Raw genomic sequence first — 10,636 nt, 5'->3', positions numbered from 1 at the left:
TTCCCCGTCGAGGGAAGACAGAAGCACGTGTTGCTTGTCGACTCTTCGGCCCCATGACAACTTTAGGGGCCGAATGCTTGGTCTGTGGTTCTGATGCTGCTATTCCGGTGGTGATACTGCCCCTCCAGTCATCTTGAGAAGCCAAGTGGCGAGTCGGCGCAACTGTGCAACGCAAGATGATGTTGGATGACTGGTCCGAGGGGCAGAGGGTCAGGTGACAGGTCTCGTCTCCGCAGTCTGGCGTGTCTCCCTGGGAGCATTCGTGGAAGACTGGTGAGGTGGGAGTGCATCGGTTTGCGTCGCTTTTGACGTTCATAGTAATTTTTATTCTTCGTCTTCGTGGAGTAGTGGTATGTCGTCTCTTTTCGTCTTGCGGGGCCTTCGTCGCCAACGCGTATAAAGCCTCGATTTATTTGCGGCACAAGCTGACCCTGCTCGAGACTTTTTGTGCCGCTGTTGTCGGACCGGGCGCTGCACTTATGCGGCGGGCTGTTGTTCGGCGGCCACAGGCGCCGGCTTGGGTTGCAGCGGCTGCGGGTGCATGGCGAGCAAGAGCGGGGAGAAGAGCAGGACCAGGAAGAAGGAGAGGAGAACAAGAGGCAGGGTGATCTGAGCCTGCAGAGACTTGGTCGGCTTGTTGGCGCGGCGGTTGGGAGAAGGCATTTTGAGCTTTTCGGGTTGGTTGTAGTGGTTTGGAGTTGGAAGACAGAGAGCTTTTGCAAGAGTGCTCGAGTGGGGGAGGTGGCGAGAGAGAGAGAGAAAGGCCGAGTGAAGTTTTTAAATGGTGGACAGAAGAGACAGCGAGGGCACGATCATATGAAGTAAAAACGTGTGGAGACGGTTGGGGATGCGGTGACGATGTTTGATGGCGATGAGCAGTGATCCGCGCTTGGGGAATTCAGGGGGATCTCATCCGGTCAACAACAGACTGTGTGGTCAGGTCAGTGGTACAGTACTAGGAGTAGTACGACAGGCACGGTAAGTAAGAGTAAAAATTAGCAAAGACATTTCCAGTGGTTGACGTCGTGAGCCTGTTGTGGAATCTTCTGTCAGCGAGGGATGTAGAGTCGAAGACCAATCGGCAGACTTGTCGTTGTGTCGACCGACATCCTGGTGCTGATCCGAGTCGGTGCCTGTCTCTGCCCGCTCCCCGCCGCCCTCTCCTCCGAAAATGTCCAAGACACAGCGCCAACATCTGCATTCACATTACCTACCACCATGCTCTCCTTGCCCCCAATAATCCCTCGCGAGGTACGCCAGCATCCTGGCCAAATTTGAACTTCCCATCCCTGACTTTTGACCGCAGGACCTGTCCGCATGGCACTCTTCACCGCATCTGCGCCCGCACTCGCCCTTGTCCCAAAACAATCCTCCGCATCAACTGCTCGAACGTCCCCATGGCCATCCCCACCAAAATCGTCGCTGCCAACCAACCCGCTCCGCCGCCCTAGCTGCCTTGGTCAATGATGAAAACATAATCGAGCAGCGCAAGCTCAATGTGCGCCGTTTTGGCGCCGGCTGGCTGCGTCCTCCTGGCATCGCAAAAACATTCCAGGCCGCCGAAGATGAGGCCCTGGAGCGCGAAGAACAGGAAGTCCTCGCACAGCGGGAGGCTGCCATGATGGATCTTGCCAACGCTCAAGAGCAGAGGGAAGAGGAAATGAGGAGACGAGAAATGATTGAGCGCGACGCCGAAGCTGGGTCCCAGGATGGCGACCAAGACCTGGACGCTGATGTCCCCAATCTGGATGAAGATATACCAGAAGGCGGTCTCAGCGGTGAAAGTGACGACGATGAGGACGAAGAGGAGAACAGTGAAGAAGACGAAGAAGATGACGAGGGCGAGGACGATGGCGAGGAAGACGACGAGGAGGAGGAATCCGGCGAGGAAGAGAGCGTCGAGGAAGTCACTGAAATGACAGAGGCACATGACGTCACGTTCAATGAAGAGAGCATGTACGGGGATGCCAGTCTCCTGGCAGAAGACCAGGACGAGGATCCCGAGGACGCACAGCAGTGGGTCGAACGCGAGGAGGCTGAAATGGCTGGCGACCTGCAAGACGAACGCGACCTCGACGACGACATCATGGAGGCTGGAAGCTATGAACATACTGACACGGAGCTCGAAGACGAGTCGACCATCAACGAGTCGACGCGCAGCATCCATATGGAATCAAGTGAGCTCCGACGAAGCAACAGGCTCAGCCAACGGACACGACAGATGCAGGCGTCAGGAAATGCAAGCTCTAATAGCTCGGATCCTTTTCGACGCTCTCGGTCTTCTAACCCGAATTCCATCCCCAGTTTCAACCTCAATCGCGGTACACCCCGCGGCAGCTTTCTCAGCGAAGGTCCGAGTTCACTGCTTGGCGACAGCGCGTCCTTTATGAGCAGCAGCAGTCCCAATGCAGGGCGCGGGAGAGGCAATCCAGCTTGGATGCAACCTCCACCTCGTCCAAACTGGCGTCATGGATGAAGGTGGAGCCAACAGCGGTTACGAGACCTGTTAATTGCACCACTTGCGAAAATTATCGTGTAGTCTTATGATTACTGAGCTCACGGGAGCGAAAAACATTACATACAGGAGTAGCATGATGCCGGCATGCCTCCAAACTCTACAGTGTTTATGTCTTCAAAATATACCCCAAACGCCTGCTTTTGCGCGTTGTATCCTTGAGTTTTGGCGATGCAATCCACTTCTTGAACCGCATGCCTGTGAACCGTGTTTCCTCGCGAGACAATCGTACCACGGAGCTTACACAGGACCCTGCGCTCAGAATAGCCAAATGTACCAAAAGAGGAATATGACAGCGGCGAAGAAGGCCAGCCAGACCTTCCAGCCCACGCCGGTCCTCTCGGCCATGCGCATCATGCGGTTCATGGTGCCGCGCAAGCGCACTCGCGTCGTGTCGAATGAGTTGTTCATCTTCTCTGCCAGCGCCGTTGAGTCGCGGATCTCGTCTCCGATAGCCGTAGTAATCTGCGACGCCCAAGTCAACATGCGTCGCGTAGCGAGGCTAAGATGGCCGCATGGCCGCATCAACTAGACGTACACTTTTGAGCATCTTCACTTTGGCGCTCATGCCCTCCAGATTCTCCTCATTTTGGCTCTCCAGCTCGCTCAAGACGGCATCACTGTATTGGCCCTTTGAGTTGGGTGTCGCACTGCGGAAGCCGCCGTTTTGGCTTGAGGGGCCCGACGAGCCTGGGTATGCGGAAAATGCGGGACCGTTGGACCCGGGAATGCCATAGCCTGCGCCGGAAGATGGTCTGCTCGAGGGTCGCGAGTGTGGGGAGGGTGAGGCTTTCCGCTGCTCATAAGGGGAGAAGAGCGCGGAACGGGCGTCTCGCTGATAGAGGTTGGAGTTGAATCTGGAGGCATAAATTAGTTTAGCCCGCGCGGCTGTGGACGGCGACGCCGCACCTGGAAATCCCTAACCTTGAAGACATGGTTGGAGGGCGACGGAGGGTTTAGAGGACAAAGAGTCGGCGAGATGCGAGATGGCGGGTTGCGGGTGTCCGGGGAACAGTTTGGGGCCGGCGGGAGAGACCACAAGCGCAGTACATGGACCTCCGGCTGAGTCTGGACGTCGACACGTCGATCCCGCCTCCACCGCAACTGCTGCGCATGAAAACCGGCCTTGCCCTCCACTGCCACGTCTCTCTCGCCATGTCGTGAAAACTCCGCACCCATCATGAATCTCAGTGTTGGGAGGCTTGGTCTGCTGCAGACCGGCCGCCTTGCTGCCGGCAATCAGCTGGCGGGCACAAGATGCATTTCTTCCACCTCCCAAAAACAAATAAAGTCGACCTTGGAAGCGGGCGAGGACAAATCTGGTCATATCCACCTGCAGAATCCTAACCAAGCTCTCCTGTTCTTCGATCGTACGTCGGCAGCTCCATTGCCAGGAGATTTTCGAAAATCCGAAACCAATAATTAACCCTTCCAGATGTCTTTCCTCTCAAGCTCCAGTGGCTCATGCGACTCCCTCTCCAAAGCGAAAAGCGGTTTCCCTCTCTCATGAAGTATTTGAAGGGTCCCTATGTCGCCGCTGCTGATCCCGTTGCTGTTCTCAAAAAGTGTGCCCCCTTGCAAAAGACTCAGCTCCAGGTCGAGAAGGTGCTTCCTCGTCTGAAGGAAGGTGGCGCTTTCGTAAAGATCAGCTCGTCTGTTGATCCCGAGGTTGTCGAGTCTGAAATCATCAAGCATCTCAAGGCCTCTCCAATCAAACCATGGTGGAATCCGTTCCAGCGCATGCGAGCACGGCTTGTTCGTGGCCAGCCTTGGGTCGAAGATCTCTATCGTCTCCCTAGTTCTCGTCTCAAGGTTGAATTTTTGCCTGCTGAACAAGGCGCCGAGGCCTCTGTCCTGTCGTCTGAGCAGCTGTACAGCATTTTCCGTCCCTACGGTAAGCTCAAAGACATCGTGCCTCAGCCCGCCGACAGCAAGTTGGAGCCCAAGTTTGCCTATCTCGATTTCACGCTGGTCCAACGAGCCATCTTGGCCAAGAACTGTCTCCATGGAATCAAGTTGCTCGAGAGTCAGGGTGGTGGCAAGTCAGGAACGCTCCTCAGACTTACATATGAACCCCGGAGAAAGTCTCACTGGATCCGCGACTGGCTCCTGGGCCATCCCAGGATTGTCATTCCTGCTCTCATTGCCATCATCGGTACCATTACGGTTTCGGTCTTTGACCCAATTCGTACCTTTTTTGTCAAGGCCCATGTGACAAAGACGTTCAGCCTTGGAGACAACAAGATTTACAATTGGTTTAAGCATCGGGCTACGGATCTAATGTCCTTCCGCCGAGACCCCGAAGACGACGCTGGGATGGATGCCATTTGGGACGACCGCAAGGAGAACATTGACCAAATCAGGTCGTGGCTAATGGAGGACGCCGACACGTTCATCATCGTCCAGGGGCCTCGCGGCTCCGGCAAGAAGGAGCTTATCGACGAAGCCCTCAAACATCGCCGACACAAGGTGACGATAGATTGCAAGCCGATTCAAGAAGCTCGCAGCGAAAGTGCGACCATCAGCGCAGCCGCTGGACAAGTAGGCTACCGGCCAGTCTTTTCGTGGATGAACAGCTTTAGTGGCATGGTGGATCTCGCCGCTCAAGGAGCGGCTGGAGTCAAAACCGGCTTCAGCGAGACCCTGGATGGCCAACTGGACAAGATTTGGAACACGACGTCATACGCCCTCAGAGGCATTGCTCTTGAAGGTCGCAAAAAAGACGACAAGGACGCGAATCTTAGCGACGACGAGTGGCTCGAAGCTCACTCGGAGCGTAGGCCAGTCGTTGTCATCGACAACTTTCTCTACAAGGGCCAGGAAGACAGTCTCCTCTTCGACAAGATCTCGGAGTGGGCTGCGAGAATCACCAATGCCAACGTGGCCCACGTCATCTTCTTGACCCACGACTCCTCCTTCAGCAAGTCGCTTAGCAAGGCACTTCCAAACCGCGTGTTCAGGCAAATATCCCTCAGCGACTGCTCGCCAGAGGTCGCTAAACGCTTTGTCATCAAACACCTTGACGCTGCTGACGACGACGACATGGACGGTAGCGAAGAGCATAAGAAGCTTACTCGTTCTCAGCGTCGGAAAGACCTCCACGAGCTGGACGAATGCATCTCCGCACTTGGTGGCCGCTTGACAGACTTGGAATTCCTGGCTCGGCGTATCAAGGGTGGCGAAACACCCAAGAAGGCTGTCAATCAAATCATCGAGCAGTCTGCCTCGGAGATCATCAAACTCTACATTACCAGATTGGACGGCAGCTCGCGCCGCTGGACTCCAGAGCAAGCCTGGCTGGTCATCAAACAGCTGGCTCAGCACGAGACGCTCAAATACAACGCTATCTTGTTGAACGACTTGTACAAGAGCGAGGGCGAGCAGGTGCTGCAAGCTCTCGAGCAGGCTGAGCTCATCACCATTTCATCTGCGAATGGCCGCCCCACGAGCATCAGGCCAGGCAAGCCTGTGTACCAGTCTGCGTTCAAGAAGCTTACCGACGACCGCGTGCTCAAAGCGAGGCTGGATCTAGCCATCATGACCGAGCAGACCAAGATCGAAAACAAGAACATTGATAAATACGAGTCGGAGCTGCGGCTCTTGGGCGAGCTACCAAAGCAACCCTACGAGATCTCGGGTCGGATCAAGTGGTTGTTAGGTAAAGTGGCAACTGCTCAGTCCAAGGTCGAGGTCTACGAGAGGGAGATTGGGCAGTTGAAGAAGGTGCTCCTCGAAGAGTACTAAGGGGTAGACTATGCGGCTGTACATGGAGGATTGAGACGCTGGCTTGGTGACGAGGTGTACGATGTGTAAATGCTGCGACGAATGTAACGAAATCTGTAAAATTAGGCATTGACTACTCTCATCAATCAGATGCTATTCGAATTTACACATTTCAAAGACTTGACGCTGCGACATCCGAAAATCATGAGATCAAAAGATGGCGTTGCCGTTGACGTGGGAGCTTACGCCGCCTGGGAGAAGTCAGCCTTTCATCACGTACAGGTCATGGGAGGTTTCATACCCGGGCAGTTGGCCGGCGCGCTAGAGAAGAAGAAAGTCCACCGCTTTTGCTCTCTGCACTTCTTCACAAGTCCTTCCAGATCCAACATCTCGCCGAGGGGCATTCCCCACAGAGCAAGAATGTGCTCGTGCAGGTACCAACCATATTGAGTCGGCCAGGCCTCGAAGGCCGGCGCGTCGCCAGCAACGGCAGCGAAGTAGCAGTCGTGAAGCCAGTCGAGCATCGCCGGCTCCTGCTTCAACCCAGCCCAGCGCTGTCCAGACTCCGCTGAGAGGTCGGAGTGACGGCGGGCAAGAGCGATGCGCTCGTCTCGTGGCTTTTGGTAATAGGCCTCGACGAAGCCTGTCCTGATGAAAACGATGTCTCCGATCTTGATGTCGCCGCCCTTGGATGCAGGACGGATGTCGATTCCTTGGTCCTTGCCGCACCTTTCAAGGTCCTGAAGATCTTTTTGTCAGTAGCCAGTAACTGAAAACAGGGTTCGCTGTAGCTCACCTCGTAGCTTATCTCGTAGTGGTCGTACGGATTGAACTCGATTCCATTCTTCTTGACGTAGCTAAGGTAGTCGATCAGAATCCCGCGACCAGCAATGCCATGTTCGGCCAAGTAGTGGACTGAACACTTGTGGTTGGCGTTGGGGCCAACGATGTCTTCGCCTCTGGTCTGAATGTTGTGAGACGGTCTGTCAAGTAGTCAATCGCTTGGCAAACTTACGTTGTTGTAGAAGAATCCAGAGGGAAGGTGGCAGAACTGGTGCTTGTTAGTATACCCTTCAGATCGCGGATGGTTCTTGGGACAAATTGAATGCCAGAGGGGTGGAGAGGCCAGACGTGAGCGGGTCAAAAGTTTCCCGTGCAAGGTGCTCTAGGACCGTAAGGGGACTGGACTTTTGAGAGGCAACCTACATGACGAAACCCATCCCATTGTGTTCCGCTTTGTGTGTTCAGAGAATACTTGTCGTCGTAGGCGGCGTTTTCGACAAGAGTCTTGATCTCATGTTGAAAGGACTCCCGTTCAAAGGCAGGGACTTCTGGGACATTCAAAGGCAGGCTTTGGACAACATCAGTATAAGAGCGCTGTTACTTTGAGACGATTTTGTTTACTTTACAGGGACCACTTCTCCGGTCCGAATTTCTTTTGAGGCAGCCAGGACACGAGATGGGGTCAGTAGGTTCAGTCTCCCGACCTGTCAAGCAATGTAAGTTTCGGGTTCAATTGCTGGAAGGATTCACGAACAAAGTCATCTTTTCCCCACACCCAAGCGGCTCCTTCAGGAGCGCCCTCGATTTTGGGCAATTCATTGCGAGTGGGGAACTCAGTAGAGTCAGGGTTCCACGGGATAGTCATTGCTCTCTTGTTGGGTCGAAAAAAACTTCCAATTTGGGAAAGACGGCGTGCTGCGGCGCTCGAATACTCAGACATGGTGAAGAGAAAACAGATGATTTATACTAGTGACCAGGTGGAGGCCATGTGGATTCTTGCGAGGTAATCCATTGTAGGCCAAGCGCGGCCGTCCCCGCACATCATGAATGAATCCGTCATGACGGCCGAGGGAGTCGCGGGGCAGAAGGAATATGGGGTTGGATGACGGGAGAAGATGGACATGGGTGGGGCAGAAAATACTCCTTGCCGACTTCTGAACCCATGGCACGGGTCCGCACCGGCAGCGACTAATCAACAGCATCCCACGTCATAGCTCGAACAACCAACCCCGCTACATTACGCCCAACCTTCCAAGCTGCACTTCAGTACCCTCCGCCCATCATGTTCAAGAAGAAGCCTAATGTAAGACGCTGCTCCTTCCACTTGCTCCATTCCTTCCGTTGCTTACGAGTTGCACGTCAGATCAAGCCCCTCTCTCCAATCAAAAATTCAGAGCGGCGCAAACTTGCGGACCACATCATATCTGACCTGGGTCTTACAGTACCCTCCAGCGACAATGCCGACGCAGACGATAAGACGGGCTTGACGACTCTGAGAAACTCCTTGCTTCCCGATGGCTCCCTCTCCGCACGCTTCACGACCACGGCTGGACCTGACGCGAAAAAGGTTTCCGGGACCATATATGTTGGCGCACATCCAAACCAAGACCTGAGGGTTCTGTGGGTCAAGCTCGAGGAGAATGTGTATCCGACCGTTTACACGTTATGGCATAACCCTGCCATCCTTCCTCTGCTGCATACACCATCCTTCGTGGTCGATAAACTGCAAGGCGGAGCCGACCTGATGACCCCGGGTTTGCAAAACGGACCCCCGTTTCCAGATAAGGCCAAGAAAGGTGCCGCAGTAGCAGTGGCATCAGTGGAATCGCCAACAGTGCCAATGGCGGTCGGTGTCTGCGAAATTGATGTTAGCGCTCTTCAAGATGTTCGTGGGGCGAAAGGCCATGCGGTAAAGATGATCCACTGGGCTGGCGATGAGCTTTGGTCATGGAGCACTGGGGGGAAACCGGGCATTTCCCCGCCCGATCGTGTTGAGGGCTGGCTGAACAATCAATCCGACGTGGAGCAAATACAGGCCGAATTGGAAGCAGCAGATCTGGAGGATGATGATGACGATAATGGTGGGGTAAACCTCGCGTCAGCTGGAGAGGGACGCCCTCAGCCGGCGGACGCCGTGGATCCCACACGAAATGACGAGCCAGCGGATTTCGAAGATAAGGAGTTGACAACTAAAGGTGAGCTGCTGCTTTCAATCGCCTCGGCCGTTGACTGACTGCGGAAAGAAATCGACGAGGCTTTCAAGCAGGCTTTCTTGTACGGTGTTCGCCACTTTATGGAGGCCAACAAAAACGAGCCTAACTATGGCCTGCCGTTTCCACTCTCCCAGTCTTTTGTCATGTCAAACCTCGTCCAACCTTTTCTCCCCGCCCACACTCCCGCCCAGGCTGCATCACTCCAAATCAAGAAGACATCCTTCAAGAACATCAAGAAATTTGTCAAGTCCCTAGACAAAGCGCAGATTATCAAAAGCAAGGATCGTGACGGCAATGAAGCTGTCATCTTGGACATCGATTTTGAAGACCAGGAAATCAAGAATTTCAAGCCATATCGCCTTCCCAAGAAGGACACAAGCTCAGGGGGGAAGACAAGCGCACCGACAGCTGCGGGTGACGCCTCCGATAGCTCGGTGGGCCAGAAATTGAAGAGAGTGGAAATTTTCAAGCCAAAAGAACGACTCTCGCCTCTCTTCTCGGCTGTCAGGGCAGATCCCAAAGGCTTCTTCACCGCAGCGGAAATACGGCCACTTGTCACGACTTACATTGAGGCCGAAAATCTCATCTCCCCGAAGAACAAGCGTGTTGTCACTCTGAATCCAATCCTCGCCAACGCAGTCTTTGACGGTAGCGCAAAATCCGACAAGGACGTCATCAATAAGGGGTTCGTTTTGCGTGACGCACTCGTTGACCGTGTGCTCGCGTCATGTGCCCCTTACCACGCCATTTTACGCAATGACGACTCTCTGGAGTCGACAAAACCCAGGGCAGGCGCTGCGCCAAAGGTTAGCATTGTTTTGGAGACTCGTTCTGGGAACAAGACGGTCACCAAGGCAAGCGGAGCTGAAGCATACTTTGTAAGCCCACAGGCATTGGCAGATGAGTTGAGGAAGACTTGCGCGAGTTCGACCAGCGTCGAGAGGCTGGTAGGCAGCAGTCCTAAGAACCCAGTCATGGAGGTGATGGTGCAGGGACCACAGAAAGACGCCGTCCTGAAAGCGCTAGAAAAGAGAGGTGTGCCGGGTAGGTGGGTCGATGTGGTGGACAAGACTAAAAAGAAGAAATAAAGCAAGACTCTATCACGAGCTACTGTAGCCAAACAATCAAAGGGATTACTGATGGGCCTGCTTGTACGTCCGAACAATTGAGTCAGTCAGTATTGCAGCTCCCTCCCGGATGGGAAGCTGGACTTCGACAAAGCTCTTCTGCAGCAGGCCTGTTGGAGAAGCTTCAACGCCTGGTGACATCTAGATGGCTTGGACGTGCCAGCTGGTGAGCAGGTCTCTCAATTTCAATTTTCTTGTTCCTTTCAAGTCACAGAGCTCTCCTGATTGGTCTTTTCTTGAGACGTCAGAAGGCAGTCTCTTTACAGCCAATGAAG

The 10,636-nt window shown here is 54.2% G+C and overlaps 5 protein-coding genes across 5 annotated transcripts; 3 read left to right on the top strand and 2 right to left on the bottom strand.

The window, feature by feature from the left end:
- Nucleotides 1–865: 865 nt before the first annotated feature.
- Nucleotides 866–2,894, top strand: BKA78DRAFT_369775 (uncharacterized protein; the record flags this gene model as incomplete). The annotated part of the gene is made up of 3 exons (XM_066892664.1): nucleotides 866–978; nucleotides 1,086–1,251; nucleotides 1,307–2,894. 3 exons carry the CDS (start codon nucleotides 866–868, stop codon nucleotides 2,474–2,476), a joined length of 1,449 nt encoding a protein of 482 aa, XP_066744089.1. The 3' UTR covers nucleotides 2,477–2,894.
- BKA78DRAFT_130777 (uncharacterized protein) lies at nucleotides 2,625–3,525 on the bottom strand. Its single transcript, XM_066882582.1, has 3 exons — nucleotides 3,440–3,525; nucleotides 3,054–3,372; nucleotides 2,625–2,980 (listed from the first exon to the last, which is right to left on the bottom strand). Exons 1-3 carry the CDS (start codon nucleotides 3,448–3,450, stop codon nucleotides 2,774–2,776), a joined length of 537 nt encoding a protein of 178 aa, XP_066744088.1. The 5' UTR covers nucleotides 3,451–3,525; the 3' UTR covers nucleotides 2,625–2,773.
- Nucleotides 3,501–6,456, top strand: BKA78DRAFT_313646 (RNA12 protein-domain-containing protein). The gene is made up of 2 exons (XM_066888409.1): nucleotides 3,501–3,885; nucleotides 3,951–6,456. Exons 1-2 carry the CDS (start codon nucleotides 3,696–3,698, stop codon nucleotides 6,257–6,259), a joined length of 2,499 nt encoding a protein of 832 aa, XP_066744087.1. The 5' UTR covers nucleotides 3,501–3,695; the 3' UTR covers nucleotides 6,260–6,456.
- Nucleotides 6,354–8,319, bottom strand: BKA78DRAFT_130830 (uncharacterized protein). Its single transcript, XM_066882583.1, has 7 exons — nucleotides 7,776–8,319; nucleotides 7,643–7,725; nucleotides 7,445–7,589; nucleotides 7,254–7,289; nucleotides 7,035–7,202; nucleotides 6,540–6,978; nucleotides 6,354–6,489 (listed from the first exon to the last, which is right to left on the bottom strand). The coding sequence occupies exons 1-7, from the start codon at nucleotides 7,959–7,961 to the stop codon at nucleotides 6,449–6,451; spliced, it is 1,098 nt and encodes a 365-aa protein (XP_066744086.1). The 5' UTR covers nucleotides 7,962–8,319; the 3' UTR covers nucleotides 6,354–6,448.
- BKA78DRAFT_295367 (uncharacterized protein) lies at nucleotides 8,304–10,322 on the top strand (the record flags this gene model as incomplete). The annotated part of the gene is made up of 2 exons (XM_066886476.1): nucleotides 8,304–9,216; nucleotides 9,265–10,322. The coding sequence occupies 2 exons, from the start codon at nucleotides 8,304–8,306 to the stop codon at nucleotides 10,320–10,322; spliced, it is 1,971 nt and encodes a 656-aa protein (XP_066744085.1).
- Between the last annotated feature and the right edge of the window lie 314 nt (nucleotides 10,323–10,636).

The sequence above is a fragment of the Phyllosticta capitalensis genome (assembly GCF_038381095.1).
Source record: "Phyllosticta capitalensis strain CBS 128856 chromosome Unknown BKA78scaffold_5, whole genome shotgun sequence".
Taxonomy (NCBI): domain Eukaryota; kingdom Fungi; phylum Ascomycota; class Dothideomycetes; order Botryosphaeriales; family Phyllostictaceae; genus Phyllosticta; species Phyllosticta capitalensis.
The sequence above is the reverse complement of the archived record's forward strand: the minus strand, read 5'-3'. Positions and strand labels throughout refer to the sequence as shown.